This window comes from Mustela nigripes, chromosome 11 (assembly GCF_022355385.1).
Source record: "Mustela nigripes isolate SB6536 chromosome 11, MUSNIG.SB6536, whole genome shotgun sequence".
NCBI classification, from domain to species: domain Eukaryota; kingdom Metazoa; phylum Chordata; class Mammalia; order Carnivora; family Mustelidae; genus Mustela; species Mustela nigripes.
The window spans coordinates 8,072,339-8,092,286 of NC_081567.1; the positions used below are offsets into that span (position 1 = coordinate 8,072,339).

At 50.0% G+C, this 19,948-nt stretch overlaps 1 protein-coding gene across 2 annotated transcripts in view; it reads left to right on the top strand.

The window, feature by feature from the left end:
- Positions 1–209: 209 nt before the first annotated feature.
- CUX1 (cut like homeobox 1) overlaps positions 210–19,948 on the top strand; it is a 351,017-nt gene continuing 331,278 nt past the window's right edge. For both annotated transcript variants that reach the window (XM_059414613.1, XM_059414614.1), the window contains exon 1: positions 210–842. In XM_059414613.1, coding sequence (XP_059270596.1) covers positions 513–842 — 330 coding nt within the window. In that variant the 5' untranslated portion in view covers positions 210–512. The remainder of the gene's footprint in view (positions 843–19,948) is intronic.

Sequence of the window (19,948 nt, forward strand, 5' to 3'; positions counted from 1 at the left end):
GCCGGCCCGGGCCCCGGCCGCCGTGCCGGGCTGTCAGCGGGCCGGGGCCGCACCGCCGTTCCCGCACCCGGCGCCGGGCTCCCCGAGCGGACACGGCGGTTTGTTTACGTCCGGGCGGGCGCCCCGGGGCCACCCGCAGCCGCCCCGCTCTTTTGTGTGCCTGCACGAGTGGCGCGGGCCGGCCTCCGCGGCCAGAGACCCGGGTAGGGGCGCTTGAGGGGAAACTTGCGAGGGGCGCGGGCGCCGGGCGCGCGGAGACCGTGGGTCGGATCGCCCCGCGGGAGCCGGTGCGGACCGAGGGCAGCAACTTTCCCCGAGCGCAGGCCCTGCGCTGCGCCCCGGCGCGTCGTCTGCCCGGGTGGGGGACGCTTCCTCCGCGCCGCCTGTCCGGGCGGCTCTAGCTCCGAGCCCAGCGACTCCCGGGGGCCCCCAGTGACCCGCCCGCTTCGCTCCGCTCTGGCCCTCTCTTCGGGGTCCTGCCCCCCTCACTCCCAGCAGGGTCCGCGGGCGCAATGGAGCGCGCGGCCGGTCCTCTCCGAAATGCCTTCTCCGGTCGGGTTCTCGAAAGCAAAGCGCCGGGGGCCCCCCTCGACTGTGGCGTGCCCGGCCACGATCCGCGCGCCGAGCCCAGGGCGCCGTGGGGGGATCATGCGGGGGCTCCCCATCCGGGGCCGGTGCCGCCGCGGTGCCCAGGGGGCGCGTTCCTGCCTGCCACCCCTCACCCGGAGGAGCGGCGCGCCCTCGGGGTTCGCCCCGAACCTGCCGGCTCCGCACTTGCGGAGCTTGGACAGCCCCGGGACTCTGCCAGGTGGATGTTGTGCGTAGCCGGAGCCAAGTTGAAGGTGAGCGGCGTGTGGGCCAGAAGCCTGGGGAGCGCTGCCGGGGGCGAGGTGGAGGTGGGGGGGGGGGCGTTGGTCTGCGGCTCGCCGGGGCTCTGGGCCATCCGGTGCTCCGGGGGTCGCCCAGCCTTCCTTAGGGACGGCCGCAGCGCCCAACTCTGAGGGGTGCGGGAAGGTAAACTTGACCGAACTTTCCTAACCCGGGGGACCGGTGATAGTGACCTACGATACTTTTAGGAGGGAAGCAAATGAACTCCAGATGCAACCTCCTATGAAATGAAGCGGATTGGATTAAAACGTATATAAATGGAGTCTGACAACTTTCATTGTATACGCTTGTTTTCTTTTCCTGTCTACGTGGGAACGATAAAACAGACTCATAGTCGTTATGAAATTTCTTAAGATTTCTCGCTTAACTAGGAAGAAGACTATGTGAAATATGTATTTCTGATAAGATTAAAACTTAAAGGAGTTTGAGTATTTATTGACTAAAATAGATTACTCCAAAGTGTCTATTGTGTAAATTAGATTCCTGAATGTTATGAACACAGCCGAATGGCATTTTTGATAAATTGGTCTACCCCGTTTTAGTAAAAATAGCTCCCTTTTACCATAATTTAATTCCTGTGCTTACTGTAAAACCCGTTGTGGAGTTTTGAAGAGAGAAACCTTATTATTTTTTTTTTCTTGTCTTCCTAAGTGGACATTTAGCTGAACCTCAGTGAGGTTTACTTTTTAAGCATCTTGGCAAAACTCCATGGGAGATTGATTTGGTTTCCAGAGAGGTATTAGATTTTGTGAACCCTGTGACACCCTGAACCCGCGGCTGATTAGCTGCTTCAAGGTATCATGAGGATGTTTAACTACGGGATTGGGTTGAAAGTTTCCTTGTCAGTTTATGTGAATGAACTTTAAGGTGTTGATCTTGAAAAAGCAAATTATGGGAGCGAGCATCACTATTGTTTTGTTTTCTGTACTAAGCATCCATTGGCTTTGGGTGATAGATAAAGATTTGGCATTAGATGAGTAACTGTTGCTACTCCAGCGAGGGTCTTAGAACCTTCGTTGGGCTATGGAGTACCAGAGTTCAAGTATAAGGCTAACCTGGTTCTTTCTCTGGGTCCTGAAGAGGCCTTTTGAGTTGGTGTCAAGTTTAACGTCATCTCTGTTCCCACAGACAGTAAGTGAGCCAATGAGACTGCAGTTTGAGAAGAGAGAATTCATTAGTTTCAGACTCTTCTCTTTCCAGAGCCCCTGACCCAGAGATCGGGTGGCCCGTGCAGCCCAGTGTGGGCTATGGCCCTGCCACCTGAGGGTAAAGAGGCTGGGTCTCGACTAGACTCAGACCCAGGTTGGGGACAAGACAGTTGTGCCCCTCCCATGCTTCTGCTACGTGGCAGGGCCCCGGGCCCTAGTCCTTGTGCCTCGGGTTGGTCTTGAAGCTGCTCTGGGGTGTGGACTGAGTGCCCAGGAAGAGAGCTTCTGAGATTGAGCTCTGTTTCGTTTCCTTTTGAGTCCCAAAGGCTTGTGGTATGGAAGAGTCAGTGCTTTGGTGCTGCTAAGACTAGTTGGACAAGTTTTTTATCCTACCCCAGACTTGTAAAAACCAGGCTTTTTTTTTTTTTTTTTTGGTAACAAGAAAAACACCATTGTATAAATTTGCCTTTTAAATACATGTTTGAAAAGAGGACACTTTCTAAAATGAGCTCATGTAACTGTGTGTGAGCGAAGCTTTTGGGGATGGGGCCTGCCAGTGACTGGCTTCCCTTTGGGGCGTTATTCCGACCTGATGACTCGTGCTCCCCTTTAAGGAGTGTCTGCAAAAGTAACCTTGAAACATTTTCCTCTTTTTCAAAATCAGGAAATAATTCCAGTTTTGCCGAAAGTCCGTCTCTCTGATAGGTTTTATGTTGTGTTTTCCTGTTATGGCAGTATTCCCCAGAAGTATATTATTTTGATTACAATAAGTATCCCATTCAGTACCCTTTAGAAAATACCGAGGAAACAAATCATCAAGGAGTTCTACACAGCTGCTGTCTTTGTTTTCTTGGTTCTTTTAATATCAGTGTCTTTGAGATTGGGTGTGGGAGGGGGTCATTGTCCGTGGATTAAAGGTTGTTGGTTTTTTTTTTTCCCCCTTCTGTGTGAAACTATGTAGTCTTTCTTTCTTTTTTTTTAAAGGTGCAAGGCAGTGAAGGGATAGGGTTATGCTAGAACTCCTGATACAGCTGGGGCTGAGTCCCGCCCCCCCCCCCCCCTCTTTCCCCCTTTTCATGTAGCTCTTGCCAGTCGTTAGCTACACGAGGAAGTTGGGAGGGCAGGGGGACAAATTGCCAATCCCCTAAGGAATTACTCTCTCCTAATCCACTGAACTAACCTGAAAAATGCTGTCTGGGGAGCCGATGGAGCCCGAGACCTTTAGTGGTGTTTGAAAATGTCTCCAGCCCTAATTGTGTACAATTAAAACAGACCCCGCAGAAGGGACAGTAGTCAGTGCTTCTTGGCCAGCACCCCTCGGGGTCTGCCTGTTGCAGTCAACAGTCACAACTGCTCCCGAGGCTGTGCTCCCTGAGGCTGTGCTCCCTGAGGCTGTGCTCCCGGTCCATCTTAGGACACAAAACAAGCCTCGAGGTAGAAGATCTATATTGGTTTCAGCTCATTTCTGAAGCACAAGGAACATCCTCAGTGTAACGAAGGAAGAACAAATTTGTTAGAGGGAAGCGGGCACATTTTTAAAAAAGAGAAATTCATCACGTGAAAAATCCTGACAGAGTTAGGCCAGATTCCTCCCTGTGCTCTTTGTTTTACACAGTTTTACAGGTTTATGCATTTGGCGTCATGTATATTTCGCATACTTGAAAGGCAGGTGTATCTGATGGCCAGCCCCACAAACCGGACCTTCAAATTACTTTATACGATCCTACCTTACTTTAGGAATTACTTAAAAGCTGATATATAGTTCATTTAACATATAAGCATGTAGATATATAGTTGCTTTTCCTGTGAAAGGTCTGATTTTTACAAGTAATTGTCAAAGATAGAAAGTGGTTATCTTGTTCTATTGTTTTGTCTGAAGCTCTGCATTGTGGCTGCAGAGAGAGAGTTTTGGTTTCCACTGAAATTCCCCTGCCTCTGATTGTTTAAACCAGACCCTTAATCTTATTTTAACATACTTAAAACGTTCAAAAAACCCGGAAGAATTGTTTTGTATAAGTAGCAAGTGAATGTAGTTTAAACACTCAAGCAATTCTGGTATCTAATTGAAAACAGGTGGAATTCTTGGAATCCTGTGTTTGAATCTTATTATAGCAAAGCACAGAGACACTTTTTACTTCTGGCCATTTGTTTTGTTGAAGCTATTTGAAGAGGGGCCCCGTGACCTCTCACTGTGCCCCACTACTGTTTACCTGGACGTTCCAGACGTGCTGGGCATTTTAGGAACTAGATGCCTGTGTCTGTCTGGACACCCAAGAAGGTGCATGTGCCGATCATGGGGTGAAAAAGGAACCATAACGTCATAATTAGAAGTGTGATTTAATATCTGTATTATATAGCGTTCGTGACAAAGAAGTTGTGGATTCACCTGTGATTTCAGATTTAATACACATTTATTGACATGAGCATTTGGATAAATTTTATTACACCCTGATAATGATTTAGAATTCAGAGAGAAATTACTTTTCCTAAAAACTCTACATTTAGGGATATAAACTCACATAGCACCCCCCCACCCCCCCCACAAAACAAAAGCAAAAACAAAAACCCAAACAAACCCAACTGCCAAACTGAGTTGGTTTCAACAGATGTCAGTGGTGGGACTCTCTGAATTATCTCGGCCACCTTTCCTATTCTAGTTTTCAGAGCTGGCTAAACAGCCCTGGTTTTGCCCTAAGTTTAAGAAGCAGGCTTTGGTTGGTGTTTAGGTATTGATTTTATTGAAGAGGATGGCTAAGATCTGTATTGAGCTGTTGGTCTGCCCCAGGTTCAGATTTGCTGAGCTGTAATCAGTCCTCATTTCCGCTGTCTTCTGAGAAATGTGTAAAGGACAGTGGCCTTTGGCTAGGTGGGAGGTGTCCCTGCAGGAAGCGACTTGGGATTAAGGGGTGAGGGGACCTTCATCGGCCCCAGAGCAGAAACAGCTTTGAAGCACCTTTGGGTTTTTAAAAAGTACACATTCTACCTTATTCACATGATATGTCGCAGTTAAAAAAAACATCATGAGGGCAAACGGGTTTCCGAAAGACATCTAGTTTGTTGCAAAACCCATCAAGGACCTTTCCTTCGAAAAGTAAACAGCTCTCTAATAAAAATAATTCTCATTCTTGCTGTAATTAAATTCTGAGAGGATGATGTTAGTGCACGAAATAAATCTTGTCATTTGCTTCATTTGAATCTGAAGGTTCTTCCTTGCTGCAGGATGCCGAGGGCAGCGGGCAGAGTTTTTGTGTTTATTAGAACCCTGGGCCATGGGCAGCCCAGGGAAGTGCCTCAGTCGTGGTTGGTAGGATTCCCACCTAGAGAAGGCCACCCCCCCACTGACCATTGGACAGGTGGCTGGGGAAGGAGGGAGGTTGGGAAGCCTTCATTCCTCCCGGGAATTTACTCAGCACCACAAAGCAACTGGGAAAAATAGCCAGGTAGGAAATTCACACGGAAATGAATAGATTCTCCTTCCTTTCACTGAACACTGTGAAAACGAGTTGGCCCACCCCCTTTATAAAACCCAAGGGGCCACAGTGGGGCCCACTCAGCTGACAGTTGAAACCTTCAATGCTTCTGGCTGTGATTTATGAAGTTAATGTAGGAAGAAATTACCAGAACTTGCTCGGAAGCTCGTTCTCTCTTAGCAGTATCCTGAGCCTGCCAGCATGGGGCTTGTTTTCTTAACATCTTTGTATTTGGCCGTGTTTATTCAATAAGTTAAATGAGTTAACGTTTTTTAAGAAGTTATGTATGGTTGCGAGGTGTTCCGGGTTCGGTGAAGGGAAAAACAAATTGACAAATGAACTCTTTCTTAAGTGAACGTTGCGAAATTGCAAGAAATGGAATGCCATTCTGACTGTCATTAAGATTTTATTTGGGTGTTGACAGCTTTTTGCTAAATGTAAGGCGTTCAGATCCTGTCCACTTAGCTGGGAAAAAAAACAACAAAAAAAACCCCAACTAGCTTAAAAGCTTGTTCCCAGTTTCCTCCTAAAAGTCTCTCTTACCTTGGTTCTTTCCCCCCAGCACATTTTTAATATTTTATTTTCTCATATAGTTTTGTGTTTTTAAGACCAAAAAGAATAGGAAGTCCTTTCAGGCATCTCGGTTCTGTTGATATTTTCGACCTGTGAGCGAGCGTCTCTGGTTGATCGCCAGCTTCCCTCCTGTTTTTCGGGGAGTAATCGCTGTTTAGGGCAGAATAGCTTGATGGCTAATAAATGACGCCAGAGGTAAATCCTTGTCGTCAAGAGCCTGAAGCTGCAAGCAGGAGCCAGGCCCGTGGGCCGTGGGGAGGGAAGGGCCTCAGAGGCGCCGCTGCTCTCAGCCCAGGCGCTGCCAGCCCCGGGCGCCTGCTGTCACCGCCGCCTGCCATTTCTTGCCCCTCGTCTGAGCCCCGGCCCTGCCAAGCCTGTCCCCTCCTGTGTTGTGACAACTGTTGTTTTCGTATTTTTTTTTCTTTGTAAGTATTTGTGGAGCTCCATTATTTTGAGATTCTTGGAAGAAAGATACTATGTAAATGAAAATTAAAAATAAAATTCTTGCTGGAGGGAATTGTGCATTTAATTTTTCTGATTAGGTTTGGAAAAGACTTTTTTTTTTCCTTATCCTGAAAATAGGAACATTCTGTTGCTCCTATCACCATTTTTGCTTCATTCTGAAAGGTGTGGCAGATAATGGTGAAACATGTCTTTTATTTTCTGTTTTTCACCATGGTAGTTGACCTAGAACTTGAACCCACGAGATTCTGTGTACAGTGAATTATTTCTGTTTCACATTGTTCTGCTCTGCCCTCGCTGAGCTTGTAGGTAGCAACTGCCCGTAGAACACAGACCTTCTAAAAGGAGGAAGATTTTGAGTCTCCGAACACCCAGAAGTTACAACTAAAATTATGGGTGACCCCGCGAATCAATTTCCAACTTCCCTTCTTGTTCAGAGGGCAGAGACGTTTTTCAGTCGTATGATTTTGAAACAGAAAACTGCGACTTCAGGAGCATTCGTGGAAGCATTGATTCACTGGGATCGCTTCATTTCAGCTGTGCGTCGGTTCCTGGCTTACATAATAGCGTGTGCTGTTCCAGCATTAGCCGAGGTGGGGGAGCAAGGTCAGGTTTGGGGTCATGCTCCTGTTGCATTGGCATGTTGGGGGGCCCGGGAGCCCGACAGGAAGCCCGGGCTGTTGCAAGGCGCCCATCCAGGAGACTTGGTCCACTAGGGACCACACAGTGCCACGTGAGCTCAGGGGGCCAGTGAGCGCCAAGGGCCTGGAGAGCAGTGCTAAGCGGTCAGAAAGGCGTCTCTTGGGACCTGGTCACCTTGGCGGGATTTGGGCGGGGGCGGCGCTCCATCGGCTCTCTTCTCCCTGCTCAAATTTGTCAGCATTGACGTGGGATTGGGAGAGGAAGGGTATTGCCAGTTGTGGCTTAAATGTCACTGTCAGGGGAGCGAGAAGTGGTTTGCGATTGTTTTACTTTGCTCCGTGTTGGTATGTAATTATGCTGTCATTTTACAATGCACCAGTACTTTAATAAATCGTGTGTGTGTGTGTGTGTGTGTGCATGTGCAATTGGTTCTGGGGGCTGCTTGTTGTATGCAAGAGCCGGATCTTTCTCGCACACGAGAGCTGAGCTGAGTGTGTAGCCTTTCCTTGTTTCAAAAGTGTGTTGGAAACAGGTCACGGTCCATTATAGACGTGGCTGCCGGATTAATCCTCCCAAACCATTGATCCCTTCGTGCTGTTCTTTCTCCTTCAACGCCCACAGGGGCTCACTTGGGTGCCGAATGGAGACCACTTTCCTTAGGCGAGCACGCAGAGTTGCTGATGGCTGCTTCCACTTACCCAAACCTCTTGCTCCACTTAAAGATCTGGGCTCGATGCTCACTTTGGGGAATGCTCTCACCCTCCCTCTGCACATCAGAATATCAAACCACCTTTCACGCAGTCTGTTCCTTCCATTCTGACCCAGTGCTGCGGGAGCCTCTGTGCTCCAGGAGTTGGTGATGCCGGGCAAGGTCGCAGCCCTCGCCACCTGGGGCAGCGGGCAGCGGGCGTCTGGTCTGTGACGGAGCCGTGCGCCGTGCGTGGTCGGAGGGCTGCAGAAGAACGGAGTCCTTGTTGGGGAAAGCCTCCCGGGGACAGAGAGAAGGCCTCAGCTGAGATCTGTGCACCTGGGGAAGGAGGGAGAGAGGGCATCCCAGCAGAGCAGCTGGGGTGTGCCTGGTGGTCCCTGAGGTCTGGCTCCCTTCCCTGGACCCCATGTAGCATCCACCAGGGCTTCCGGCTGTGCCTCACCACTCAGCGCTCCTGGTCTGCCCCTTATGTTGTCCTGTATCTGCTGTTTCATCCAACCCTGTATGGTAGCGCCCAGCGAGTCCCGCGGCAGCAGCATCCCGGCCTTTAAGGGGGCACAGTCCTGGATATTTTGGTTTCAGACTCATTCAGCTGGTTCACTTAAGAGTGCAAACGGAATTCGCCATAGGATTGTGCAAGGGAGATGGCATATATGAAAATGGCTGTGTTTTGAAAGCTCCGATAAGTGTATGCGCCAAAGGAACCTGCCTTTCTTATTTATTTCCACTTATTAAATTCCATCTTTGTAAAGCGACATGTACATTGGTTAAAATATATGTAATTGTATTTGTGGTATGTAAAACATAGGGGGAAAAATCCACATTTTTAAAAATAGAATTAGGCAGAACAATTCTTTGACAAAGATTTATTCTCTGACACTGCCCAGAGCCTGAATGGGAGGAAACTTCCCCCTAAGAATGGGGAAAGTGCGTATTGTAATGATTAGAGCCCGACCAGTGCAAGGGAAAGCAGGCAGCAAGAGGCCTGACGGTCTGGGTGTCAGCCCTGGAGAAATGTCCCCCATGTGCTCAGCCCGCAGGAGCCGCCCCACGGGCCTGGCGTGCGAGGCAAAGGCCCTGGGCCAGGCCCTCTCCTGAGCACTGGCCTTCATAGCCGGCATGCTTTCTCTGCTTCTTCATTTACAAAGAAAGTACCTAGGATATTTTTGTGGAGGTGACGTCACTGTCTGGCCACATAAGCATTTGCATGGATTTGGGGAAGTGAGGGTTGCCAGGGGCAGCTGAGAGGAGCCACAGACCCCAGGGGCCTGCCTGGGTGGCTGATGGGGGCAGGGTGCCCCCCCCCGCACCCCCGCCCCCCCCCCCCCGCCCCCCCCCGGGGAGCGGGGGGGGGAGGGGAGGGGCCGGGCTGGGGGGGGGGGTATGCTCCTGGTGGCATCTGTGGGATTTGGGGGGGGGGGGGTTGGGGTGGGAATGGGGGGGCTGAGCCCTGGAGAGAAGGAGAGGGGAGCTCAGTGGAGAGTTCGAGGTCGGTCGGTGTTGAAGCGTAGGTGAGAACTTGAATCCTGGGGGCAGGAGCCTGGGGAGGACTTGTCTGCTTTGCCGTTGGTACACCAGAGGCGGGCATCATTTGTGCTGGGGAGGGCTGGAGAGCTACTCTGAACCGGGGGACCCCCGCCTGAGTGTTCACTGCGCAGCATTGCTGTGCGTGGTGGACGTATTATAACTGGGTTCATGCCCACTGGTGACAAGGCAGTCTTCAACTTTCTTTCTTTTTTTTTCTAAGTTTACACCGACAGCTATCATTTCCCAAGTACTGACCAGGGGCAGGTGCATTTTGGGCCCTTGATTTCTCTCTCCTGTCATCCACACCATGGCCCCGGGGAGGAGAGAGGACTGGCTGGTTGGTGAGAAGCCAGAGAGCAGCATGGCTTTCCCGCCGACCCCTGCCATCCATGAGACCGGCTTTGTAGAAGCCCTGGCGTCCTTGTGATGAGGCTGTGGGAAGCTTCAGGGGCGGGACCCAGGTCCATGGACCACCTGAAGTGAGCCCAGGCCGGGAGGTCACTTAATGTGAGCGGCTGGAGATGGAAGTGAAGCCTGGGGGGTGGGCGTGCCGGTACCTGGGTTGACCTCGGTGGGCGGACCCCTTCTGGCTGAGACCTTGCTGGATCTGAGAAATTTCCTAGAGCCTCCCCAGCCTTGCGACTTGAGAAGCCACTCATAGTGAGTGCTCCAGCTCCCCAGAGAAGGGAATCCGATCCTCCTTGGCCTGGCACCGAGCGTTCCCAGCAGCCAACGTTACTTGATAGTGGGGGCGCAGCGATCGCCTCGAACCCAGAGCAGCCCTCCTTTCTGTGCCCCTTGCTGGCCTCCATGTCCCATCTGTGCAGGCAGCAAGTGTGTCGGAAGAGATTTGGGGAAATGGCAGTAGGCGGGAGAGACGCCTGATCATGGGACCTGGACCATGGGGAAGGAGGAAGGGGGGAGGGGCGGAGCTGGCAGGGGCGAGGCGGGCTGGGGAGCATGACTCTAACCAGGGCTGTTCTCTGAGACACGGGCCTGAAGCTGGGGCTAAGAGCAGTTTGCTTTAGAGCCTAATATTTATGTGTCCCCCTGTGCTGGCCAGGACACGATCCCCCTCGCTCAGTCCCCGGGAGTGCAGTTGATTTAAACGCTCAGGGATGCTGGGTTCAGATCTGGGCAGCATCACCTGACTGCACCAGGCACACGGGGAGTTCAGTCCTCAGTTAGACATCAGAGGCAATGTCGTGGTGCATTCAGTGAGAGACTGGCTTTGTAAGGCGTCTGTCCCAAGAGAAGAAGTACCCCTCCCCCCATCCACTCCTTAGGTCTCAATCTAGGTTAGTCAGGGAATTATCGTGGGAAAATGGAGCTTTTAGGCTACTCTGAATTCGTATGACCTTTTTGCATGTCTGATTTTTTTTTTTTTTTTGGATGGTGCAGCTTTTTTGGTAATGATGTTATAAATTTAAAAAATATATGCAGAAGGGTGCAGAGGTCTTAGAAATAAGGCAGCATGTGTGAGAGAAGTTGTGGCAGTTTTGTTTGTTTGGGGGTGAGTCGCAGACTGGTGGGGCCATTCATTCGAGGGAGGCTGTCTCCGTGGTGCCCGATCACCCCTGGGGCGCCAGGAGGAGGAAGCCCCCGGCTCTGCTGGTCAGGGAACCAAAGGACACACAGGATCCCCAGGTGTCAGGTTATAAGGGCGGAGGGTCTGGGAAGATGAGCCTCGGCCATTTCACTCCATTGACTTCACCGCTGGGCCGTGCACTGTTCTAGCACAGGATTCTAATGGCCAGAACAGTGGGGAAACCCCTGCCTTCAAGGAACTTACATTCTGGCAGGGGAGACAGAAAGTAAGCATAAGGGATATGTAAATTCTTTATTGCATGTGCCCCGGGTGTGGAGTAGGCAGCAGGACCTCTGTGCAAAGAAAGCCCCACTGAGTCACATGACTCAGTCACCGGCCAGAGTGAGGAGGGCGAGGTGGTAAAGACCAGCAGGGCAGGGGCGCTTGGGTGGCCCCTTCGGTGAAGTGTCTGCCTTCGGCTCAGGTCATGATCTCCAGGACTTGGAATTGAGCCCTGCATTAGGCTCCCTGCCCAGCAGGAAGCCTGCTTCTCCCTCTCCCCCTGCTTGTGTTCCCTCTTTCTGTCAAAAAAAAAAAAAGAAAAAAAAAAAAAAGACAAGCAGTGGGCAGGAGACTCTGTGTGGAAGGCCTAGTCCTGGGGAGGGTTGAGGAGGGGCAGGGGAAGAGATACCAGCCCGAGTGGGGGGGGTGAGGAAGAGGAAGGAACCTGAGCCCTGGTGTGTTGGGGCAGGGCCCCTGGGGTCGTGGGGGCTGTGGCTGAGAAGGGGCTGGCTGTGGGTGAGGTATCAGCTGTGGGTGAGGTATCAGCGGAGAGCCTGAGTGTGGGAGCAGGGCAGGGAGGGAGGGGCCTTCTGGGTCCACTTGACCCTGAGCGTCAGGCAGGCCAGTGTCACCTGGCGCCTGGCGCTGGCCCTCGCACACTGCGGCCGGGCCCGGCCCCACGGGTTTATTAAAAGCAGGTGGGGTGACTGCCCTGTACTTGAGCGCGGGGCGTGACTCAGATGTGCAGGGAGCCGGCCTGGAGTTCTTTCTTCTCCCGTGTTTGCTTTTTGTCGGTAAATCCTTTGTAATTCCCCAGTTTCATGATGTAATTTTAATGGAATTAAACTTGAACACTTTGAAATTATGTAATTAATTACGTTCAGCTTCAATTACAATGACTAATTATAGCGTGATACCTGGTGGCAAGTCAGGTAGGTAGGTACTGGTGGGGTCTCGCGCCTGCCAGCCATCAGGACAGCCACCTTCTGGGCAGCACCTGAGCCACCTGCGCCCCAGGGACAGGGCGGCTGCCTCGTGGGTTGCCTGGGGTGCTTCTCAGTCCCACCTCTCTCTGGGACAAGCCGATGTGTAAGACGAGACGCACTTCCGTGGGAAGTGCGGGGAGGGCGGGCGGTGGCGTGCGGGAAGGGGACTTGGGGATGCCAAGGCTCGAACTTGTTTGCAGGTCGAAGAGGACTCACTTGTAAGTTTGGGGTGCCGGGAGGAAGCTGAGGGCCCTGTTGTGAGATCCTTCCCTTCTCCCCGGGGTGCGGGAGGGAGGCTGCTTTCAGGGACATGGGAAGTGTCAAAGAGCAGCTCAGACAGTTGACGGTTTACGCAGAGAAGAAAAGGTGTGAGAACCACCTTGGGGTGAACAGCAAAGGTGTGAGTGGGTTTAAAAAGGTTCCTGTGCGGTGTTATTTCCAGGTGGCCGAAGTGCAGGGCTTCTGGAACCAGTAAATGGAGCCTGGGATGCCAGATCCGAGCTCTGTGTTTGCAGACTTCCCAGAAAGTCTCCCTCCACTTTGCGCGCAGTGGTGGTTTGACCTTGTGTTAGGAGGAGGGACTGTCTAGCTGGAAACACTCACCCGAGTTGACCGCCGCCCCCTAAGGCACCCATGTGTCCTCCTGCTGTGGGACGAGCAGCTCCAGGATGGCGGGGGGTGCAGCGTTCCCACGGGGATGGAGTGGCCAGGCCCTTCCGCCCTGTGCTGGCACAGCTGCCCGCCTGCCTGTCCTGACCCCAGACACACCTGCCATCCAGCTGTTCCTCCACGGAGGCTTCTCGGAATGGGCTCGAAACACAGGCGCCTGCGTGTGGCATTGGGGGCCAGTGTGCCGAGTCTGCGAGGTGCCTGCTGTTTGTTCGAGAGGCTTAGGGCGTTTTCCCAAAAGCTGATTCTTACATCTCAGAGAGGTTTTCACAGTGCTGTCTCTAGGTTTTCCAGCATATTCCTTTCCCCACTAGGTGTGCGGAGGGGGCCTCCCTGGTCAAGGAGCTTGAGCAGAGGCTGTGATTTGGGTTAGGGCCATTAGGATGTCTGACAATCTTACAGACCTTTATTTTTTAAGGGACAGTGTGACCTGGAAACGTTTGAGTGTACAACTAGTTTTCCATTTTGGTGTTGGGGGGGGCGATGGTGCAGAGTGCTCTCGAAAACATTTTTTTTTTTTTCCTATTGAACATGCTTCAAAGAATGGCTGCCCGGACACAATGCCCAGTACCTCTGTTCTGTTACTTTCTACTTTTCTTTTCTTTCCTTTTCTTTTTTTTTTTTTTTAATGTAAGCTCTACGCCCGACATGGGGCTTGAATTCCCGACCCCAAGATTAAGAGTTGCATGCTCTACCGACTGAGCCCAGCCGGGAGCCCCTGTATCTCTATTTTTTAAGATAAAATTTATGTAAAATTCACCGCTTTAACCTCTTTAAACCATGCACTTTGGTTTTTTTGCACGTATTCATAACGTCCTGCAACTCTTACCGCAGTTCGGGTTGTAGAACACTGCCAGCACTCCGGCAAGAATTCTGCCCGCCCTGTTAGCCATGACCCCCCGCCTCTGCCCTTCCCCCCTCCCGCCGCAGGTTCCCCATACCCATTCCTCTGCTTTCTGTCCCAATGGATTTGCCTGTTCTGGGTATTTCACATGTGAATGGAATCCTACAGTGTGTGGCCTTCTGTGTCTGGCTTGTTTTGCTCAGCGTAATGTCTTCCAAGCCCGTCTGTGCTGTGGGTCAGATCCATACTTCATTCCTTTTCAGGGCTAACTAATGTCCCGTGGTACGGACATACAGCATCTGATCATCCTGTCCTAAATGATGGGCATTTGGATGGTTTCTGCTTTGGAGCTCTCGGGAATAAGGCTGCTGGGAACATCTATCCGTGAGCAAGTTTTTGTGCAAAGTATGTTTTCAGGTTTCTTGGGTCCGTACCTGGGAGTGGAAGTGGTGGGTCAAATGGGGGACTCTGTCCACAGTTTTGAGCTTGGCCTCTTGTGTGGAGCTCCTATTTGTTCCCCAGGGTTCTCATTTTAACATGAAGGCTGCTTCCATCTTACTCTGCCCTGTGCTCATCTTCCTCTGGCCTTCTCCTTGGGGCCTGGCGTGGCGGTGCTGCCCGCCTTTGCAGCCAGTGCAATAGACAGAGGGGCTGGGGGAAAGGCTGTGTGTTTGGCCGAGAGCAGTCCCTGGTAGTCCCCTGCCCGGGGTGTCTTCCCTCCCCTGCGCGCCCGCCTGCCTCCTTACTCTTTCCTGCTGTTCCGGGAAGACACAAGAATTTTGGCTAAACTGCCCAGGCAGTGCCTTCCCCCAGCCACGCGTGGTGGGGATTTTACTTTCTTTTGGCCACGGAGACAGGCAGTGTCAGAGTTGCTCATGAGAAAGTGCTTCTTTTCTCATAAAAGGAGATGAGCCGGGACAGAGTCCCCCTGGAACCTGGGGGTCAGCTGTCACTGATCTGAGCATTGTAGCCCTCCCTCGCCCCTGCTCCAGAATGGGGCAGATGCAGGGGTGGCGGAGCAGGAAGACGGAAGGGGCCTGGGCTCTCCGTCCTGCGGGCACCCTGCCCCCAGCCGTGTGTACCACGGATGAAGCAGGAATATTGCATTTACCATCCAGATGGTAGGAAGTTTCTCTTGGCTGCTCTGCTGGCACGGACTTCTGGGTGATGCTTTTGAGATGCTCCGGTCCTGGGTGACCATGGACTTGAGAGTTGAGGAGGAACGTGAGCTCCAAGCTCACTCTCCTAGTAGCAGGCAGGATCCCATTTGCCAAGCCAGATGTCCCTCAATACTTTGGATAGAGCCAATAAAGCAGTAAGCAATTAGAATGGTTAATATTCAGTTAAGTATAATTAGAATCGGGTGTGAATTGTGAATGAAATTGACAGGTTCCATAAGTTACAGCAAAATACCAAATCTTTTAAGCTGGGTACATGTGTCTGCGCGGGTCTGTCTAGCCGGATAGGTGTGTCAGGGCCCCTCCGGAGTGGAATCGCCACGAGGGGCCGTTACCAACTCAGTTCACAGTCATTTTCAGAGTTTGAGGACAGCTTGCCAACTCTTTTTGTCATGTTAAAGATTGAAATCCTTAAGTCAAACTCCAAGAGTTTTAACACTCATTTGTACACGAGGGGCAGGAAAATCCAGATTCCCATTTTCTGCTTGCCTCCAGGGTGTGCGTGTGAGCGAGTGTGCGTGTGTCTCTCGCCCTACATCACTCCTCAGTTCACAGCAGACCTGAATTCATCGTATTAAATTTTTCCTCTGACCACGCCGCCCCCCTGTGCTAGTGTGTTCAGTTTTCCTTGGCCGTGTTCTTGTGAACTGTGTGGCCTGCTTCGGGGGGATAGACGGCTTCTTTCCTGCCTGGCATCGTGCTGGACGTCTTTCTCCCTCCTTTTTACTCATCGCTGGTTTTGAGATCTGTCCGTGTTCCTCCCTACCCATTTTGGTCGTCCTTCATGGTAGCAGCATTGGATTCCATCCGAAGTTGCAACAAAATACCATAGATGGGGGTGGCTCCACAACACACATTTTAGTTCTCACAGTTCTGGAGGCTGAAAGGCCAAGGTCAAGGGGCCTGCAGGTTGTATTCCTGGAGAGTGTCTTCCCAGCCTGCAGACAGCCATCTTCTTGCTGTATCCTCCGCGCCGCAGAGGGGACTGAGAGAGAGTGAGGGAGCGTCCCCTCTCAGGGAGAGAGTGTCGCTTCTTATAAGGTCGCTAATCTCAGCATGGGGACCCCACCCTCATGACCTCATCTAAACCTGAGTACCTCCCAAAAGCCCACTTCCGGATGTCATCACATCAAGAGCTAGGGCTCCATCGTATAAATTTGGGGGACACACGGTTAAGTCCGCAGCACCCCCCCTCAGCTTCTGTGTCCATTTCTGTGGGGGTGGCCCCGCACTGTGGCCTCTAACATCCTAATGCCTTGGGCATCCCAACATACCTCACTCCATGGGTGGCCCAGGAGTGGATTGCTGAGTCCAGAGCGACAAGGGCTGTTAATTTCACTGAGCTCCTCCAGATTGCTTCCCAGAGCGGAGGCACCGCGGAGGCACCGCCGAGCTCTCCGCGTTCACATCAGCACTTCTTGGAGACTTTTTCCCGTTCTGATGGTTTTAAAGTGGTACTTCAGCATTGTGTGATTTTTCTCTGATCACTGGTAAGGTTCGTATTTGTTACCGACCTCTTTTACACTTGCTAGATTTTCAGATTTACCCTTCTGTAAATTGTCTGGTCATATAGTGCTGTTTTGTTTTAGCGGTTTACCATGTTTTTGTTGATTTGCAAGAGTTCTTTGTGTGTTTTATATGCTAATACCTTGTTGGTTTTTGCTTTGCAAATAATCTTTTCCCAGTCTCTCTGGTTGATTTGTCTGGAGTGTCCTTCAGTATGTAGAAAAACTTAATTCTGTTGAAGTCAAATCCATCAGACTTTTACCCTCAGGTTAGGTGTGATTTCCATCTTGAGAACATCTTTCCCCACTCGAAATCACAAGGATACTTGTATTTTTTTTTTTAAGTTTATTTATTTATGTAGTCTCTACATCTAATGTGGGGCTCAGACTCACAACCCTGAGTTGGAACTCTCACATTCTGCCGACTGAGCCAGCCAGGCGCCCCAGCGATCCTTGTATTTTGCTACCCATACCTTGGTCTTCCACGTTTAGGTCTCTAGGTTGGAGATGGGTTTTGTACAGAGAGGGAGTTAGTTTTTCCAGCACTACCCCCGATCGATCCTGTCTCCTACCCAGTGGTTTTGGGGAAGCTGCTGCTTCTATGTCCTGCCCTCATATATATGTGGGTATGTTTCTGGGGTCATTGTTTCCCCCCACCCCCACCCCCCAATCTGTTTCTTCTTGCACCAGTACCACACCATTTTATGGAGACTTTATATGCATTTTAATTTCTTTTCTTTTTTTTTAAAGATTTTATTTATTTATTTGACAGAGAGAGATCACAAGTAGGCAGAGAGGCAGGCATAGAGAGAGAGAGGAGGAAGCAAGCTCCCCGCTGAGCAGAGAGCCCGATACGGGACTCGATCCCAGGACCCTGAGATCATGACCTGAGCCGAAGGCAGCGGCTTAACCCACTGAGCCAACCAGGCGCCCTGCATTTTAATTTCTCATCAGGTGAACTTATCCTCTTTGCTCTTCCTTTTCATCAAATCTTGGCATCCCAAGGGGGTGTGCAGAAGGAAGGTCTTTTAAGTTGTCCTATCCTCGAACAAAGGGATTTCTCCATTTGTTTAGGTCTTCCTCCAAAAAGGTTTCATGAATTCTTTATTAGAAGTAGCAGTAGTGCTGTGACCAGTGTCTTATCTAAAAAAAACCCAAAAAACCTCTTTTTCCTAATTGATGATTGTGGCGTGGAGGAAGACAACTGATTTTGTTTACTGATTGGGGAACTGGCAGTCTTGCTGAATCTCTTCCTATTTTCTGATTACCTTGACTCTTGTCTTTCTCAGGGGATAATATCATATGCAAAAAAAGTGACACTTTTGTTCATCCCTTTCCTTCCACTCCTTGAGCCAGAGCGACTTTTTTGGCGGGCCGGAACATCAGGGACTCTTGTCTGGTGGCGGGTGACGGTGGCCTGCTCTTTCCTGGTTGCCAAGGGCATGTGCCTAAAGGGGATTTTTGGTAGAAGCCTTGATCAGGCTGAGGAGGTACCCTGAGTCCCTTTCCCCTCTCTTTCCCTTTGGCTTGGTTTTCTTTTGTTTTAAATAATAAACAGGTGTTGACCTTTAGCAAATACTTTGTCAGGTCCATGTGATTTTGATCCCTCAGTCGGCGCTTGCGCGTGTGATAAATTACATGACACTCACGGATACTTAGAGGCCAAATCCCGCATCGCATCTGGGTAAACTCCTCCTTGTCTTGGGTTTTAAAATAGGTAGGATTTATCACAGAGTTTTTGCGTCTGTGTTAATCCAGTGAAACTGGCCTATGTTTTTCTTAGCCTTACCTATTTGGAATTGAAATTAGACGGGTCCCGTATGAAATGGGTGGAGGATGTTTTGGAATCCTTCCTCCAAGACGAGGGTGGTCTCTGTAGCTTCTCTGTGGCAGGGCTCATCTCTTCTACCGTGGCTGCTGCGACCGAGCGTGGCTGACGGGCATTTGCCATATCACTTCCTTTATTAGTCTTCAGTCTTTTGTCAACCAGTTTGGGCATTTGATAACTTTCTAGAAACACATTTAACATTTCTTCTTCTTCTTCTTCCTTTTTTTTTTTTTTTTCTTAAGATTTTTATTTATTTATTTGAGCGAGAGAGAGCACAAGCGGGGGGAACAGCAGGCAGAGGGAGAAGCAGACTTCCCACTGAGTGGGGAGCCGGATCTGGGGCTCCATCCCAGGACCCTGGGATCATGACCTGAGCTGACGGCGGACGCCCAACCCACTGAGCCACCCAGGTGCCCGTTAACATTTATTCCTGTAGGAGTGTCCACAATACCTTCATGAGTTGTGCAAATCTGGTTTTTAGTGCTAGCTGTTTTACATCATCTTTCTAGAATCTCGGTTTCTGAATTTATCTGCGACTTATTTTCAGTCTCCTGTGGAGTTTCTGTTTGCCTTATTAATCCCTCAAGGAAACCCAGCTTTTGCCCTTCTGACTTTGCCTTTATTTTTAACTTTTCGTTTTGCCTTTACTTTTTGGTCATGTCACCGATTTCTCTGCTTCATTTCACTCCTGTCTTTTAGAGGCCACTCTCTTTTCCAGACTTCTTTTTTTGGAATGCTCAGCTTTTTGGTTTAAATTCTTTCTCGTCTTCTGATCAAGGTATTCAAAGCCATAATACCTCTTCCAAGATTCGCTTTAGCAGTGCTGCACAAACTTCGACACTTAGTGCTTTCATTTTTTATTCACTTTGTAAAATTGTCTTCATTTTATAATTTCCCTTATCATTTCCTCTTTAACCTGAGGGTTAGTTAATAGTAGATATTTTCTAGTTTTTTGACATTAAAAAGAAAAAACAAAACCGTCTTAGGCTATTGATGTCTATTTTGACGGCGTTTGGTTGGAGGATGTAATAACTCCGATGATGCCAGTTTCTTGGGAATAAATATGCAAGAGACCTTTTGGGTGCATTTGCCCTTGGTGGATTTTTGTGAACCATATGTGCGCAGAAGTAATGTGCTTCTTTGTTTGGGGATAAAATTTTCTCTCTGTGTGTTTTTTTGAGCTTATTCATGGTACTTAATTCTTCCATGTCTCTGCTAATTTTCTTCCTATGGCTTTGACAGCTTTTTTTTTTTTTTTTTTTAATTACATTACATTAAGGCTGTGTTGTTAGCTACATGTAACAGGCATGGTCTTTACATTTTCCTGATTAATGGTTTCTTCTCCTGGTATATACGGAGACTCACTCTTCCCCTGTATGCTGTTTGTCATCTTAAATTCTGTTTGTGTCGATGCTACAGGAATCCTGTTTATTCTTTGCTCTGTTTTACGATTTTGTATGCCCTGTAAAGCTTCTTTCTCTAACATTATTTTCAGTCTTTCCATATCCTTTTGTTTTCAGTGTGTCTTAGATATAGGATGTGGGATGTTGTTTTTTAAACCCACGTGGAGAGTCTGTCTTTAATTAGTGAATTTAAGTGGTGTCCATTTAGGGTCATTGTGGTTATGTTAGAACTTCTGCAGTGTTACCTTATGTTTTTCTTTTTACCATTATTTTTGGGTATCAGGGTATCTTTTCTTGTGATGTTTT